The sequence below is a fragment of the Heloderma suspectum genome, chromosome 13, assembly GCF_057233095.1.
Source record: "Heloderma suspectum isolate Gila_16-S chromosome 13, 16-S_ref, whole genome shotgun sequence".
Taxonomy (NCBI): Eukaryota; Metazoa; Chordata; class Lepidosauria; order Squamata; family Helodermatidae; genus Heloderma; species Heloderma suspectum.
The window spans coordinates 24,730,381-24,748,681 of record NC_139470.1 but is presented as its reverse complement, the minus strand read 5'-3'; the positions used below and the strand labels follow the sequence as shown (position 1 = coordinate 24,748,681).

General features: G+C 48.1%; 1 protein-coding gene across 1 annotated transcript in view; it reads right to left on the bottom strand.

The window, feature by feature from the left end:
* Positions 1 to 18,301, bottom strand: part of SRRM4 (serine/arginine repetitive matrix 4) — a 195,146-nt gene that overhangs the window by 40,795 nt on the left and 136,050 nt on the right. The window contains exons 3-5 of the mRNA XM_084820367.1: positions 6,229 to 6,312; positions 3,914 to 3,994; positions 545 to 571 (exon numbers count right to left, since the gene is read on the bottom strand). Coding sequence (XP_084676493.1) covers positions 545 to 571; positions 3,914 to 3,994; positions 6,229 to 6,312 — 192 coding nt within the window. The remainder of the gene's footprint in view (positions 1 to 544; positions 572 to 3,913; positions 3,995 to 6,228; positions 6,313 to 18,301) is intronic.

Sequence of the window (18,301 nt, the reverse complement as noted above, 5' to 3'; positions counted from 1 at the left end):
AAGTCATCTCCATTTCCCAGGAATACCTCTGGGCCATATGTGGGGCACGGAGACCTTCTTGGGAAATGAAGATGGAAGGCAGCTGGAAGCCCTTGCTTTCCTCTGCAGCACACCCAGCCACCAGGAAATAGAAGGGAACCAAGGAAAGGGGACTTTAAACTGTGGAGTCAAAGGAGGTAGGAAACTGCCTTATATGGAGTCAGAACATTTGTCCCAAACATCTGGAGATCTACTTTCTGCCCACCCCTGCTCTAGGACATAGGAACACAGAAGCTGTTTTATACTGAGTCAGATCATCTAGTCCACTGTTGGCAACACTGACTGGCAGCAGCTCTCCAAGGTTTCAGGCAGGGGTTCTCCAGCCCTACCTGGAGACACCGAGGATCAAACCTGGGACCTTTTCCATGCAAAGCAGGCACTCTACCAACTGAGCTATGGCTCTGACAAAGATGGCCAGATGGCCCACTGGAGACATGGGTTCAGCCTGTAACTAATAATTCTTCCAGACTGCTTAGGCGTGTACCAAAGCCACCACCGTCCTTACCTGCGTCTTCTCTTCTTTGATGATAACCTGCAAAACAAATGTTTTTGAAAATCCACAAATGAGCAAACCAGCCGTGAAAATCACTGCACAGAATCAGCAAACATTTTGGTTAAAAAATAAAGCCTCCCAGGGGATGTCACAGTGGCTTATGTGGCTCCCTTCCCAACAGAAGCAAAATTTCAAAAGAACGACTCCGTTGAGATGTCTCATTTGGAGGATGTTTTTTCTGATCCAGACTAAAGGCTGCCTTGAAATCTCGCAGGACTAGGATCCCTCACCCCTGTGCCCAAATTCCCTCTTTCCCTGCTTAGGCTTCTGTGGGGTGCTGAATCCACTCCGGGTTTCAGTCAGAACTCTAAAGGAGCTACGCAAGGTGCGAAGCTCTAAGCCAGGGGTACAGAGCCTTGAGTCTGGGGACCAGATCTGGCCCTCCTGGGATCCCCCAAATGACCACAGGCCCACCTTCCCCCCGACCACTGATTGTTCAGTGGTCCCCTGGGTTTTGTGCAAGTCCCCCCTCCCCTTTCTAAAAGGCTGAAATGCCTCTCCTAAGGCTTAGTTACTGACAGTAAGAGCTTTAAGGTAAAATATATGGGCATTTTTGCAATTTTAGCCACACCCCTTTTGCTTTTGGCCCCTCTCCTTTGCCTTTAGCCCTGCCCATCACCGGAATGTGGCCCCCGAGAGCTTCTGTGAAATGGAATTCACCCCCTTGGGCTAAAAGAGGTTCAACTTCAACACCCCTGCTCTAAGCCAAGGAGGAATTCAGAACGCAGGGTGCTACTGAGGGGAGCTTCTTAAGCCCCCAAACAGATTCATCCTTTCAGGTATCCATGGAACCAGCATCACAGCAACACCTCAGTGTGGCAGCTATTAATATTTCACCTTTGCTCCATGGCTTCAGACACGGATCAGCACTACTCAGCAACATTCATTTAAAAGGCAGCGAAACTCCTATGGTAAGACACTGCTGCCCTGAATACTTGGTAGTTCAGGAAACTACTGAGCCTTAAGATGAATGGAGACCTTGGTCAGGAGGAACCTGGATCTCCACCCAAGGGCGGTCCTACCATTAGGCAGGGTGAGGCAGTTGCTTCAGGCGGCAGATGCTGGGAGGCAGCAGTAGGATGTTTAAGGAGATAGCTGTGTGCCTTGCGGCCTACTCTGTGCCCCTTAAGTTAGGCTGGTGCCTTCAGGTTCAGTGATGGACATTGCCTCATCATGTTGAAGACAGATTCATCTGGCTGTCCAGACAGATTTTGTAGATGTAATGGGAGGGGGCACCATCTTGTTCCTTGCCTCAGGCAGCAAGATGTCTTGGGCTGGGCCTGTCTCCACCAAACATCTGAAACATGGTTGGCATGCATGTGGGAGAACAAGTGGCAGAGGGGCATTTAATCCTTTCCCTGCAAGGCCAGTGTGGTGTAGTGGCTAGAGTGATGGACTGGGAACCAGGAGATCTGGGTTCTAGTCCCCACTCGGCTATGGAAGCTCACTGGGTGACTTTGGGCCAGTCACAGACTCTCAGCCCAACCTACCTCACAAGCTGGTTGTTGTGAGGATAAAATGGAGAGGACGGGGATTATGCATGCCATCTTGGGTTCCTTAAGGAGGAAAAAAGGCGGGATATAAATGTAACAAACAAACAAACAAACAAATAAATAAGGAAAAACTCCAACTTGCAAGTCATTTTTCTCCTGGCCAAGGCAAATGTCCATTTAAGAACATTGGCCAAGGAAAGCATTTGCGGGAGGGGAGCACAGGGGGAAAAGTTAAGTACTATCTCCTCAGTTAAGTACATCTCCCCTCCAAATTAGACCCTTCCCTGATGTTTTGTAGATGTTCAGTGGGTACTTTCCAGACCTGGGTACTCTGCTGAATTGTTGGTTTGACCCATAGAATACAGAGGAATTGTAGGCTTTTGCAGTAAGGTAGTAGCACTCTGACTAAGCTTCAAGGGTAGTGGTGTAGAGGACGGAGGTTCTGGGACCTTTTCTTTTTTTCCAGAGGAGGAGTGGTGACATCATTTACCGGAATGCTTCAGGGCAATTGATGGGCCTTCCTTGCTCTGGCAAGTGAATGAAGTGATAAGGAGGCTTTCAAGTTGTACTGCTGCTTGTGGCAACATAGCATAGGGGAAGTCAGAGAAGGAGGGAAAGAATCAAGCGGAGGCTGGATACGTCCTTTCTTTGAAGGGGTTCCTACTTCATGCCAGCAGTTTAAATGGAAATACTTCTTTGCAAAACTATATGCATTTCTAATTCAAAGCTAAAGGGTTCATTTCAGCGAGCTGAAGCTCTTTTGATAAAACCCAGTGACCTGGTTCATACAACACGACAAGCCAGAGTCCGGATAGAGTATACAGTTCACAACCCGACAATAAACTTGTTGGTTATCTTCATGGGCTGTTCATGGTTAACATACCGTGGTTTGTTAGTGCGGCTGGGTTCACACAACAAAACAACTCACAATTCAAGAACAAACCATGATCCAAGAACAACCCACAGTTCAACGACAACCCACACTCAACCTATATTCAACCCGTACCCTGGCTGGTCGTGTTGTGTAAACCCAGCCAGTATGTTTACATAGTGATGCGCTGTCAGTTTCGTTTCCTCCCACATTAGAATTTTAAAAATATCAAGTTCTTTCTCTCCAGAAACTGAAGAACTTTGTGAACTTTGGGAAATTCTTATCAAAAATGAACGGAAACAAGATCATTACCCATCTGCCCCAGCCAAATTCGAGAGGTACAGTTATTCCCAACATGAAAAGGACCATGCTGTACGTGCCTGCCATTGCCATATAGCTGTTAAAGATGAGGAACCCGTCTGAAAAAAATTAATTAAACACTAGCATGGGTGAACACAGGGATTTAAACCCAGGCTTTTAAGAGCAGACAAAGCACGCAGAGCCTTCAGCCTAGAACCTGTCAGTTCTGGTTTCTCCTACATTCCATTTTTTTAAAAAAATCGCAACTTCTTTTTTTCCTGAATATAGAGAACTTTGCAAATTTCAGGGTTTTTTTTTTAAATCAAAACTGAATTGAAACTAAATTCCCCTAGTTTTACCAGTAGAACTGTTGCAGTCAGAAGAAAGCACCACTGAGTTCAGTGGTGCTTACTCCCACGTAACTATGGATAGGTTTGCAGCCATGTTGATCTGAATGAATCGGGTGTCAGGCTACGCACAGCTGCATTTTGGCGGGTTTGTGTGTACTGTTACACTGTCCTGGCTGGTGTGCTCGGGCACTTCAGAATGCAAAATTGCAACACTGCTCAACAGAACCTTGTGGAAGTAAACGGATCCTCTTGAGCAGGAGCAAATTTTGGAGCCGCTCGGGAGAAAAAAATCCATAGAGAAGCATACCTGTTTCTTTTCCTTTTCTTCAAATTCTTCTTTTTCTTCTTCTTCTTCTTCTTCGGAGGGGAGGGGCTACAGGACGGAGACCTAAGGGGGAGCAATTAGGCACTGCATTCATTTTTCGTGAGCCTGCTGAGACGGCTTCAGCTGTTTGCGGTCAGATGGAAGGGACCTGGCTCCTTCCATTTCTCCCAGGCTAAAGCCCGGCTGGAGCTTCCCGCAAGCAAATGTGGCACTAACTGAACGATGGCTGTGTGGCAGCCATCTGTAGTTTGTGCTGGCTGCACTTTCCTAGGGTACATAATAAAATCACCGCCATCTGAGAAGACATGAAGAACCTGGCAGGATCAGACCAGGATCCACCACCAGAGGCAGTATGACTCTGTACGCAGTGGAGGCTGGTGGCTCTGATGTCAGTGGGGCTGTGAGTCCACTCTGGGTTTCAGCCAGAACCAGTCAGAACCTCCAAAGAGCTATCCAAGTTGCTGAACCTTTTTTTTGGGGGGGGGAGGTTCAGCACCTTGGATAGATCCTTTAGAGTCCTGGCTGGTTCTGACTAGACCCTGATGCTGGGAAAGATTGAAGGCAAAAGGAGAAGGAGGCGGCAGAGGATGATGAGATGGCTAGATAGCATCACTGATGCAATGAAGACGAACTTGAGCACGGTCCGGGAGAGAGCGGAGGACAGGGAGGCCTGGCGTGCTATGGTGCATGGGGTCACGAAGAGTCGGACACGACTGAACGACTGAACAACAACAACTGGTTCTGACTGAAACCCAGAGTGGATCCACAGCCCCATTGACATTGGAGCCACCAGCATCCACTATCTGAATGCCAGTTGCTGGGGGCCACGAGTGGGAGGGTGCTGTTGCACTCATGTCCTACTTGTGGCCTTGGCAGAGGCAGGTGGTTCACCACTGTGTTCACTGAATGCTGGACTAGTTAGAACTTTGGCCTGATCCAGGATGACTTTTCTTGCATTCTTATGTTCTTATCCATCTATTCCAACACCCAGTTTCTCACAATGGCCAAACAGATGCATTGTTGTTCTTTTTGACTACTGTGATGCTCTGTATGTAGGACTACCCTTGAAGACTGTTTGGAAACCACAGCTAGTTGGAATGTGTTTGCTGGATTACTAAATGGGACTGGGTGTTGTGATTGTAATATGCCTGCATGTTGCCAACTGCGCTGGCACCTAGTCTGTTTCTGGGCCCAATTCAAAGTGCCGGTTTTGAATTGCAAAGACATTCACGGCCAGTGTGTAGTGGAGCCAGGACTCATAGCGAAACTTATGTCATCTGCCCAGTCTTCGCTCTTCCCTCTGAACTTAGCTGCAATTCTCACAGTAGCTTGGGGAAAATGAATTTTCCCAGCAACGATATACTGCTGTGAACTATACCTGTTGAAACACAAAATATTTGGTGAGTGGCTTGGTCTTGGATGGGCAATTAAGGCCCACTAGCTTTACAGAAGACCTGTTCCTGGTGGAGATGGAAACTGCTAAAACTAGTTTGTTGATCTTCACAGCTGCCTGCAATTCTGGACTCTCCTGGGGGCGGGGGGTCTGGCTATGGGGACGGTCACGATGAGGATCTGCATATCAAAATGTACCTCTACACCACTGTTCATGGCTTAGGACCAAGGTAATTTAAGACCTACTTCCTCCATATCATATGCCTCCTTTCATTGCAGGCTACACTTGGATCCCCAAATTTAAAATAATGTCCAAATATTCATTTACGGTCCAGTTTTTTCTCAATAAGAATTGTACTCAGATTGCGAACTGGTGCCTAAATATTGTCTGCCCACCTTCAATTCAAAGCTAGGGATACCCGCTGCTGGGAAATGCGTTTTTTTTTTTTTTTTTTACTTGACACAATTCGGTGGCATGTACAACTCAATTTTCATTTGTGAGCTGAGATGTGGCCTTTTCCCCAATGAAAAACATTTTTTGCACATCTTTGTCCTGAAGGTTCTGCAATTTGCGGGAATTTCTGAGCAATTTCCGGAAATTCCTGGCCGAATTTGTGTAAATTTGGTTGTAATTTGCGCAAATTGCTCAGAAATTTGCACAAGTTGCTCAGAACCTGCAAAAACAAAAAAGGGCAAAATGCCCAGAAAATCTATACACCAAGTCAGACACTATAGTATAGCGGGAATGAAGTCTGGGTGGGGGGGCGATACTAGGAAAACATCCAGCCCCCAGATGGATTTCTCCAACATCCCTATTCAGAGTACATCAGCTTCATTCTCCTCCTTAGAAGAGATTCCTCTCTTTGTGGAAAGAAAGCAAAGCAAAGTGATGGTCTTTCTCTCACCTCCTTCTCTTCTTCCGTGTAGATTTCTTCTTCTTTTTCTTCCCCTTGGTAGGAGGTGGTATACATTCCTCATTGCAGGATGGGCTTTGGGAGAAGAAGGAGAGAGAGAAAAAAGATATCAAGTTTGCATGTGTCAGTCATGGCCATTTGTTAATATCTTGACAGATGTGATCCCCAAAGTATGGTTGTCTGTGATGGAAAGTGTTTTGTGGCAGATCTGTAACATAGGGTGAATGTTTAATTGCCATGTTCCGGGTAATTTAGTCATGCTTGAAATTAACTGTCTCCTCTAAGGATTTATTGCACATATAATGAGAGAGTTACTGTATGTTAACTCGCTTGGCACCAAGTTATTTAAGACATATTTATTGAGGTTAACAACTCTGTAATAGATTTATACATTTGGCTTCCCCCAGTAAATATGGTTTAAAATAAATTAATCAGGGTTTAATTTGCATAGGATAATGGTTGCAAGTACAGGCAACCACCTAATTTCTTTTTAAAAGAGCATTATAATCTATATTAAATAGAAATTGATTATTGAAATAGCACATAAAGAGCAATTGACCAGCAAGAGTTCACAAGGGTGGGGGTTGGAGGGAAAAGGGCTCCAAACTTAAGGGAAGTTTATTTACTTATTTATTTATATTCTTCATCACATCCAATCTGAAAGACTCAGAGTGGCTTAGAATTTGAAAGCAAACTCCCACACTTCCCTATATCAGAAATGACCCAGGGTATCACCCTAAAACAGGGGTGCAGAATGTTGGGCCTGGGGGCCAAATTTGGCCCTCTGGGGGTTGCAATCTGGCCCTCCTGGGCTCCATAAAAGGCCATACCCCTTCCATGGCCCCACCTCCTTTCTCTCAAGCACCAGTTGTTTGGTGGTTTCTGCATCTCCTAAGTATTACTTACTTGCAGTCAGAGGTTTTAAGCTAAAATATGCAGGTAATTTTTTGGATCCCATCCCTTTTGCCTTTGGCCCCGCCCACTACTGGAATGCAGCCCCCAAGAGCTGAAAGAGGTTCTGTACCGCTGGCCTAAAGGCACATAGAATCATAGAATAGTAGGGTTGGAAGGGGCCTATAAGACCATCGAGTCTAATCCCCTGCTTAGTGCAGGAATCCAAGTCAAAGCATCCCTGACAAGTGGCTGTCCAGCTTCATCTTGAATGCCTCCAGTGTGGGAGAGCCCACCACCTCCCTAGGTAATGGGTTCCATGAAGCATCAGCACTGCTGAAGCTAAGCTGGTCTGGAGTCAGTCACTTCTTGAATGGGAGACTGCCTAGGAACAGTACGCCTGCATTTCTGAGCTCCTTGGAATGAATGTGGAAAATAAATAGATGCAGGAGCCCGGAAAAAAGCTCAGGAAAGGGGCAATGCTAGTTGCCCACAGTTGCCCCACCGCACTCATAGAGGGAACGGGTCCCTTGCTGCCTTTCCATGCTTTAATGGCCCCAGGATAAAACAGGGATGATGCAAAGCTAGACGGAGCTGAGGAATGATCAGGCAGCCGCTGCATCTTCCTTGCTGTTTATGTCCAGATCACCTCCAGTTCTGGGAAGATGCGGGCAGGCAGGTGAGCTAGGCTGTACCCCAGATGGCTTCCTGCAAGATGCAGAGGGAGACAAGGAAAACCAGGGACTGTTAACAGGAGGCAGAACCACTCTCAGGGCCATTTGGGCCTAGTTCTTTCACACAGAGTGGGCGTGCGGCCTATTTTACACAGGACAGTCCTGTATTTGAAGGGCTGCTAGAGGACTGTTCTCTGTGTCAAAGGCGTCCTTTATTCAAAGGGCTGTCCAGTCAAAGTCTGGCTGAAGGGTAAAGAACCATCCGAAGGAAGAGCTGGGCCCTGAAGTTGCCCATCCACAGCTCCTGGACAGCAGACTGAACAAGTCACGCAGGTCACCTGGTCCCTGTCTTCCATCCTATGGTGTGATGGGCTGTATTTCTATTTAAATTGTAATAATTATTTCTAAATGTGCATCTCTGCATATAAATTTGCACATGCAAATTTTATGCAACTCCACCTGCTCTTTTGTCCTCTTTTTTTGTTGACGCACATCCTCTTTTGGGGCGATTCACAAGTGGCCGCCCTACTCACTTGGTCAACCTCTGTTGGAGATGCACCGCTTCAGAATGGAGGTGGAGCAGGGCAGCTCCCTGGATTCGGACTTTGGCAGAAGTGGTGGTGGGGTACCCCTTGCCTCCTGATTCTCTTCCCCCAAAATCAGGCCCAGGAGTTGCTATGCCCCTAAAGGACCCACTGCCTTTGTACCTGGAGTCAGTCAGAGCCCTGCCCTCAGAGGCCAGGTGGACGTGAGCAGTGGTGTAGTGGAGGCAGGGCTTGCAGGGACGCAGCCCCGGCACTTTTTCATTAGCAGGGACTCTGATGTCATCTGCCACCCCCCTCAGAATTCCCTGTTCCCTCTGATCCTCGCTGTAGCTGTGAGGGGAATGAATTTTCCAAGCAACAATATATTGTTCCATGTTGGAATGCAAAGTATTTGGGATTACTTGGTCTGGAATGGGCATTTAAGACCTATTCACTTTACCAAAGACATGCTCCTGGTGGAGATGAAAACTCCTAGAAGTGGTTTGTTGATATGAATTTGCACAGCTGCCTGAAATTTTTGGACTGCCCTTGGAGACTGTCACAATGAGCTCCTGCATTTCCCAATTTCCTCTGTGTGTGTGTGTGTGTGTGTAGTTCAAACCAGCTGGGTGTGTGGACATTTCTGTTGGAGGGGGTGGGGGGAGATATAATGAAGGAGCTTAGGGAAGGCTAATGGGTAACGTTGGGGTGCTAAGGGAGTATGCCAGGGGGCTGTTTAAATGAGAAGGGATCTGTCCATGAGGGCTGAGTTGAGAGGGTGAAACCTCCATAGAGTATCATATTTTGAAAACCTAAAACGTTCGTGTGTGAGTGAGTGAGTGAAAAAGATGTTAACGCCCCTGCATTTTTTCTCAGACTTCCAGTTGAAATACCACTGCCTTACTCTTGGCTGCACTGTTTCCAGATCCCAGTTGAAGGCTGTATATCTTACAAGGTTTTATAATCTTAGAAGGGGGCGTGGCAGTGAGAGGGCGTGGCTGTGACTGTCACGAAGAGACCCTGCACTTCTGAATTTGCCACTACACTCCTGGAAGTGAGCCAGGTAGAGGCAGGCACAGGAACCAGGTTTTGTAAATAAGAGCACAATCCAACGCATCTTTAGACAGAGAAAGTTCCTATAATTCTGAGCATTCCCCAGCCAGTCTAAACATGCATAGGATTGTGCCTTCAAGGTGCAAATCCTATGCATCTTTAGACAGAAAAAAGGCTCACAATTCCCAGCATGCCCCAGCCAGCCATGTTGGCTGGGGGGGGGGCATGCTGGGTGTTATAGGCCTTTTGGGGGGGTATTTCACGTTATGGCAGCCTTAAATGTGTTCAGAATCATAGAACAGTAGGGTTGGAAGGGGCCTACAAGGCCATCGAGTTTAGCATTAGGGCAGCAGATGCAAACTCAGTTTTATTCTTGTAGACATAATTGTGCTATGATTTGAGGGAGTTTGAAGTGCAAAACTGCACATTCTCTCAGTATTTCTCCCTTCCTTTTTTCCTTTTCGTCAGGGTTGGCAAACAGGCTTCATATCTTTATTTTTGCTGTAATGTATCAGGAATGTAGAAGCAGCTGTAAAGCATGGAATGGTGACTGGGGTGGGACGAAGAGACATCTTCACAAGAGGGCACGGGGAGACATGATTGAGGTCTACAAATTGCCTGGTGTGGAGAATGTGGACCAGGAGACATTTTCCTCCCTCTCTTGTAATGCTAGAACCCATTGGAGTCAACCCATTAATCTGATTGGTGGGAGATACAGGACAGATCAAAGGAAGGAAGGACTTCTTCAGTCTTCACACAGCAGAGTTAAACTATGGAACTCGCTACCGCAGGATGTAGTGATGGCCACCAATCTGGATGGCTTTAAAAAGGGGATGGACAAATTCCTGGAGGAGAAGGCCATCGATGGCTACTGGTCCTCATGACTATATGCTTCCTCTAGTACCAGAGGCAGTGAACCTATGTACACCAGTTGCTGGGGAACATGGGTGGGAGGGTGCTGTTGCGCTCATGCCCTGCTTGTGGGTTCCTGGTCGACAGCTCATTGGCCACTGTGTGAATGGAATGTTGGACTTGATGGACCCTTGGTCTGATCCAGCATGGCTCTTCTTATGTTCTTAAGGGCCATTTATGTCCCTGCCTTTTGCCGTGATAGGCTACGTAAATACTTATGTAGCCTATCACGAACAAAGCCAGCCACGCAAATGGCGGCCGCTACGACGGCTGCCATTTGTGGCCTCAGCAGCCCGGCAGTGGCTGGGAGACCAGCCGGAGCCACTGCATCTGCCGCCGCCGCTGCCGGAGCTGCCGCATCTGCCGCCAGGTACGCTCTGTCCTGGGCGGATTCTGCGGGGTGGCGGGGGAGGCTGTTCTGCCACGGATTCTGGGAGGCTGGATTCTAAAGAAGATACATGGCCATCTGAGAGCCACTGTGATGTACTAGTTAAGAGTCTTGGATCGGGACTTGGGAAATCTGGGTTCAATTCCCCCACTTGACCATGAAGCTCACTGGGTGATTTTGGGCCAGTCACTGATGTTCACCCTAAGCTACAATGCGGTAAACAATACAGTGATTATTCAAAGCCAACATGGATTTGTCAAGAACAAATCCTGCCAGACGAATCTGATCTCATTTTTTGATCAGGTAACGTCCCTTGTGGACTGTGGGAACGCTGTAGACATCATATACTTGGACTTCAGCAAAGCTTTCAACAAAAAAAGCTTTGATATCCTGATTAGCAAACTAGCTAAAAGTGGGCTAGATGAAACAACCATCAGGTGGATCCACAGTTGGCTACAGAACGGACTCAAAGAGTATTCATCAATGGGATCTTCTCAAACTGGGGAGAGGTAACGAGCGGGGTACTGCAGGGCTCAGTCCTGGGCCCAGTGCTCTTCAACATTTTTATGAATGACTTGGAGGAGGAGGTGCAGGGAATGCTGATCAAATTTGCACAAAATTGGGCGGGATAGCTAATACCTTGGAAGACAGAAACAAAATTCAAAGTGATCTTGATAGGCTGGAGTGCTGGGCAGAAAACAACAGAATGACATTTAATAGGGATAAATACCAAGTTCTGCACCTAGGGAAAAGAAACCAAATGCACAGTTACAAGATGGGCGATACGTGGCTCAACAACACTACAAGTGGGAAGGCTCTTGGAATTGTTGTAGATCACAAGCTGTATATGAGCCAACAATGGAATGTGGCTGCAAAAAAGGCCAATGCTATTTTGGGCTGCATGAATAGAAATATAGCTTCCAAATCACTCAAAGTACTAGTTCCCCTCTACTCAGCACTGGGTAGGCTTCATCTGGAGTACCGTGTCCAGTTCTGGGCACTACACTTTAAGAAGGATGCAGACAAATTGGAGAGTAGGGATGTACGAAACCCCTACCTGGCTCCGTGCTGGGCAATCCGTGGGGGGGGGGGAGGCGCTTCATCCCTCCCCCCGGAATCCTCCTCGGCCGGCTCTGCTCTGCAGCAGCTCCACGGAGCCACCAGCCAGGGCCGGCTGCAGCTGGAGTTCTGGCCACTGCCGGGCTGCTGCGGCTGCAAATGGCGGCCGTCGTAGCAGCTGCCATTTGTGTCCTTGCATTAAGCTGTGATAGGCTACGTAAGTATTTATGTAGCCTATCCCGGCAAAGAACAGGGGCGCAAATGGCGTAGTGGCCGCCATTTATGTCCCTGCCTTTTGCCATGATAGGCTGCGTAAATACTTATGTAGCCTATCACGAACAAAGCCAGCCACGCAAATGGTGGCCGCTACGACAGCTGCCATTTGTGGCCGCAGCAGCCCGGCAGTGGCTGGGAGACCAGCCGGAGCCGCTGCATCTGCCCCCGCTGCCGGAGCTGCCGCATCTGCTGCCAGGTACGCTCTCTCTGTCCTGGGCGGATTCTGCGGGGTGGCGGGGGGGGGGGGAGGCCGTTCTGCCACGGATTCTGGGAGGCTGGATTCTAAAGAATCCGGCCTCACTGGAGTCCGTGGTGGAATTCTCTGACATCCCTACTGGAGAGGGTTCAGAGGAGGGCAACGAAGATGATCAGCGGACTGGAAAGAAAGCCCTATGAAGAGAGTCTGAAAGAACTGGGCATGTTTAGCCTTGAGAAGAGAAGACTGAGGGGAGATAGGATAACGCCCTTCAAGTCCTTGAAAGGCTGTCACAGAGAGGAAGGCCAGGATCTTTTCTCGATCATCCCAGAGTGCAGGACACGGAATAATGGGCTCAAGTGACAGGAAGCCAGATTCCGGCTGAACATCAGGAAAAACGTCCTGACTGTTAGAGCAATACGACAGTGGAACCCATGAGCTAGGGAGGCGGTGGGCTCTCCCACACTGGAGGCGTTCAAGATGAGGCTGGGCAGCCATCTGTCAGGGATGCTCTGACTTGGATTCCTGCACTGAGCAGGGGGTTGGACTCGATGGCCTTGTAGGCCCCTTCCAGCCCTACTATTCTATGATTCTACCTCAGAAGGTTGTTGTGAGCATAAAATGGAGAGGAAGGAGGACTAGGAAAGCCACCTTGTGTTACTTGCAAGAGGAAAAAAAGGTGGGATATAAATGTAATAAATACAGAAATCTATCCCCCCCTTCCCCCCATTAAATCCAGGGGCTAGAATTACCTAGCTGCACCACTGAAGGGAATTGCTGGACAAGAGCCACATAACCTGAAACAGGAGATGGCTGGGATGTCCCAGTTTGATAGTGAGTGAACTGCACCCCAAAATCCTCCAAGGCGGTCACAGGCCAAGACGCTAGGCACAAAGGAGGAGGAATGTGTTGATCTGGAGCGAAGTAATGAGTCCAGCCGTCTTTGCTTTGTTTGCCAGTCACGGTTCTTAAATCAGGGACGCATTGTCCCGCTCACATTGTCCGTTCTCCTTTAAAAGGGTCCTTGTGCTTATTTTTCTCCCATTGAGGGTTTCAAAGATCTGGAGCGAGGTTTGTGAAATGATACGCACAGCACCTGCTGCCGCCTTTTTGATAAGAGGTGTGATGTGCCTTTTCCCCATTTTCTCTATCTGCATCAAGACATAAGGGCTATCTTTACAAAGGACCCAGCTGTCTTTTTTAAAAAACCAGACTACATCTCTCCTCCCCTGGCCTTTTTTTTTTTTTTTTTTTAAGAGAGCAGCATTATCAGCAACAGCTCATTTGCTCTTGGGTGGCACAAGCTCAATTCCTAGCAGTAGGAGCCTTTTTTCTTTTCTTGGTTTTGTTCTCTTGCAGATTGCTTTTCCCGTTCTTTTAGCATGCCAGCGAGAGTCTTGTAACAGGGGCTCAGGCTGTGAGAGCCACTTTAATCCTGTGGCTTTCAACGTGGTGTCCCGTGGGCGCCAAAGTGGCCACAGACACCTCTCTCTGTGCCGGCCAGGCTCCTTGCCCCTCCTGATTTTTATTTTATTTCTTAAGATTTGAAGAATTAAAAAAAATTTGCAAACTGGGACACTGGCTTTCTGCAAATTGCAGGGCTTCCTTCCTGCGCCATCTTTATTTGGGTTCAAAAGAGTAGCTTTGTGTTTGAAGAACATAAGAACAGCCCTGCTGGATCAGGCCAAGGGTCCATCTCGTCCAGCATTCTGTTCACATAGTGGCCAACCAGCTGTCGACCAGGAACCCACAAACAGGACATGAGCGCAACAGCACCCTCCCACCCATGTTCCCCAGCAACTGGTGTACACTGGCTCACTGCCTCTAGTCCTGGAGGTAGCACACAGCCATCGGGGCCACTCCATCAGCTTAGCTGGAAGACCAGGAATGTGGGGCTCTTCCTCACTTTGAGCTGTTACCATTCAAGCTGGTCATGATAAGAGGAGCAGCCACATCTGGCTGCATTACATCTGCATCACATCTGGTCATCGTAAGAACCGTATAACATTAAGAACTGGTGCTGGAGTTTTCTTATTTTCCTTTCCCCACCCCATCCCTTTTTCCTTTTGTGTCATGTCTTTTTAGATTGCCAGCCTGAAGGCAGGGGTTGTCTTAAGAACATAAGAAGAGCCCTGCTGGATCAGGCCAAGGTCCACCGTTCACACAGTGGCCAACCAGCCGTTGACCAGGAACTCACAAGCAGGACACGAGTTCAACAGCACCCTCTCACCCATCTTCCCCAGCAACTGGTGTATGTAGGCTCACCGTCTCTGGTACTGGAGGTAGCACATAGCCATCAAGTCTAATGGCCATTGATAGCCTTCTCCTTCAGGAATTTGTCCAACCCACTTTTAAAGCCATCCAAATTGGTGGCCATCACTACATCCTGTGGTAGCGAGTTCCATAGTTTAACTATGCGCTGTGTGAAGAAGTCCTTCCTTTGATCTGTCCTGAATCCCCCACCAATCAGCTTCATGGGTTGACCCACTGGGTTCTAATATTTTGAGAGAGGGAGAAAAACATCTCCGTATCCACATTCTCCACACCATGCATCATTTTGTAGACCTCTATCATGTCTCCCCGACCCTCCTCTTTCCCATGCTAAACAATCCCAGCTGTTGTAACCTTCCCTCCTAGGGGAGATGCTCTAGCCCACTGATCTTTTATTTGCCCCTTTCTGCACTTCTTCCAGTTTTGGAGGTCAGCCTATCCCACCATCTCTGCCTTGTACTTAGGTTCTTGGGCAAATAACTTTTCTTTTAGTCTCACCAATTTAGCTTCTGGAAAATGAGTGATTTCTTTCCTGCCATGCCCACCATGGCAGCCATTTCATGAATGCGAAAGGTTTGTCCACCATGGCAGCCATTTTGTGAGAGCACTAGGGATGGCGGAGAATTCTGCCATGGATCTCAGTGAGGCCAAATGCTAGTGCATTCAGCCCCCCGAAATCTGTGGCGGAACAAAGCCCACCTACCTCACCACCCGCAAAAATCGTGCGAAATGGAGCACCCACCTGGTGCCGTTCGTGCTGCTTTGCAAATGGCGGCCACATCTGTGGCTGCCATTCGCTTCACGATTTTTGCCGTGATAGGCTACGTAAATACTTACATAGCCTATCACGGCTAACGCAGGGATGCCATTTGCGTCCCTGTGGAGGCCGTGATAGGCTACGTAAATATTTACGTAGCCTATCACGGGGAAAAAAAAGGATGCAAATGGTGGCGGCTATGGTGGCTGCCATTTGCATCCCTGCGCAGCCCAGCAGCAGCCAGATGTCGCTGCGGGTCACCCTGGCCAGCTGGTGACTCCGCAGAGTCGCCGCGGAGCGGAGCCGGCTGGCGAGGATTTCCGGGGGAGGGACGGAGCGCCTCCGCCCCACCGCGGATGTCACGAAACGAAACAGGTGAGTCAGTTCATACATCCCTAGAGAGTACCCAGGACACCCAAAATTCCAGATTTGTCCACTGACCCAAGAAAGGTTGGGGACTCCTTAGGCTCTACTATGCTGCTGTGTTACTTTGCCAGTGGAAGGAGTGGGCCAACTCCTGCTGCTCTCTGCTGCGCTTCTGCACTTTTGCCAAGAAGCGGAATTGCAGCTATCAGCACAGCAGGAGTCAGGTGACACTAAGGGCTAGTGGGGTGACAAGGTTCCCCTTTAGACCTGGACCCCCTTAAGGTTCTCTGGCCTCCTTAAGAGTCCCACCTTCCTTCTTTTAAACTTCACCTTCCCAGTAATGTGGGGTTTAGGCTGTAGATGTGGGGTGACTGACACTGTAGACACAGAGTTTAACCACAATGGTTCACTAGTAGATTTAAAGCAAGCAAATCACAACTAAAAGTATTTACACAATAGAGCTGAGTAATGCAAAAGACATTAAAATAAAATAAAATATGCAAAATGTAAGTTTCTTTACCCTAGCTGTCCTTAGATTTTTCTAGGCTGCTTCTTCCTGCTCACTCTTCAGACTCTGCTCTCACTTCAGGCTCTGGCTGTCTCTGCTTTTGCTGGCCCTCTCCCTCTCTTTATATACCCTCCTCCCTCAAAACTGAAAGCACTGCTTCAAACCTGAAGAAATGAACTGAAGTGGAGAAATGAAACCAACATTTAACTGGAGAAATGAAACTAGTCCTCTCAGGGTTACCCCCTCCCAACAGAAAACTCCAGGCCTTGAAGCCTGACCTTTTTCCCCTTTGCCTCTGTAGGCCTCAAACCTTCACAAGGGGTTCTTTTGGCCTTATAAAGCTGCAGACACTGGCCTGGCTTCTAAGTCAGGGCAACTGGCTTCTTTTCAGAGATTGAACTCACAGGGCTAAACGTTATGCTCTGATTTGCCATCTACAGCCTCTGCTGGACAGGGATGGTTTGGCCACAGTGGTACAGGTGCTAATAACCTCAAGACTAGATTACTGCAATGCATTCTATGCGGGGCTGCCCTTGAGACTGCTCCAGAAGCTGGAGTTAGTGCAGAACGCAGCAGCTGCCCCCTTTCAGCATGCAACTCCTTTGCGGAAGGAACTGCACTGGCTGCTTACTTGTGACCGGGCCAGGTTTAAGGTTTCCGTACTAGTGTACAAAGCCCTAAAGAACTTGGGACCAGGATACCTGAGAGAGCGCCTTCTCTCTTTCCAACCTACCAACCTGAGGTCATCAGATGGCATGTTTCTGGTGATTCCACATGGACCTATGGCCTCACTGGAGTCCACCCGGAGAAGAGCCTTCAGTGTGGTGGCCCCCTTCCTTTGGAACTCCCTGCCCCTGGAGGTCAGGCAGACGCCAACACTGGATTGTTTTCAGCACCTCCTGAAAATAGCTCTTTTCCAGAAAAACTTCCTTGGTTAACCAGCCTTGATTCTATTGGCACTCTGTTTTTTAAAGAATGACTTTAATATCATGTTTCATTCTTATCTTTTGTTCATTTCATCTTTTGTTGTTCACTACTCTGGAATCTCTTTAGATGTGGAGTGGTATACAAATGTTGCAAATAAATAAATAATATGTAGCATGTAGCTGAACCTTGCTCTTTTATTTATGTCTGTGTAAATGCGTGGGGCCCTGATCCAGACTGGGACTACTGCACATGGGTAGGGGAGGTTTAAAACTTGCCACGCAGCTGCTTTTTTCCCCTTTAAATTTGCGTGGGGGTTAAAAAAAGGAAAAAATGATTGGCACCAATGGAGTTTTTCCCCCTCTCTTTTTAGCCCTTGCACTGGGGAGCAGCGGGAGAGGAGAATTTAAAGAAAAGAAGTGGCTGGGTGGGAAGCGTTAAACCTCCCCTATTTGCATGTGGTGGTTCCGATCCAAATTGGGGACCTGCCTGCTTACACAGCAGTAAATAAAAGAGTGAGGACCAGCTGCACACAATGTATTTAATGTAGTGTGCAGTTTAGCTCTTTGACTGCCCTCTGTAGATCCTGTTTTCCAACTTGCCCCCAGACCACCAGTCCTGACATTTCCCCCTCCTCACAATTCCTCTGCTAACCCTGGTTTGAGGAGAAAAAAAACACCTGCATGACATATGTGCTTCAGAGATGTACGTATATGTTACCAATAGCAACGTTGGGATGATGCCTTTATTAGCTCCAACTAAAAAGTCACAAAGAAGAGAGCTTCGGCTATTGGGCGGTATAGAAATAAATAAATAAATAAATAAATAAATAAATAAATAAGTGAGCAGGTTTTCAAGTGGATCAGAACTCTTCCTCCTCTATCCCAATATCTGCAACGTTTTCAGAACTGGGACTCAACCTTTCACCCCAACATTTTTTGGGGGATCTCCTTCTTACTTCTGTTTGTGCGGTGGTGGTCAGGGCCAGCCCTAGCATAAGGCAGAGTGAGGCAGTCACGTCAGGTGGCAGATGCTGGGAGGTGGCAGCAAGGTGTTGGAGGAGATGGCTGTGGGCCAAGCAGCCTGCCTTGTGCCCCGTTAGCTAGCCTGTTGCCTGTGGAGGATACTGTCTCATGGCTAGTATGGAGAGATTCAACTGCCAGCCCAGCCAGCTTTTGTACATGGAATGGGAGGGGGCGCCATCTTTGCCTCAGACAGCAAAATGTCTTGGGCTCGCCCTGCTGGCAGTAGTGCTGCTATTGTAG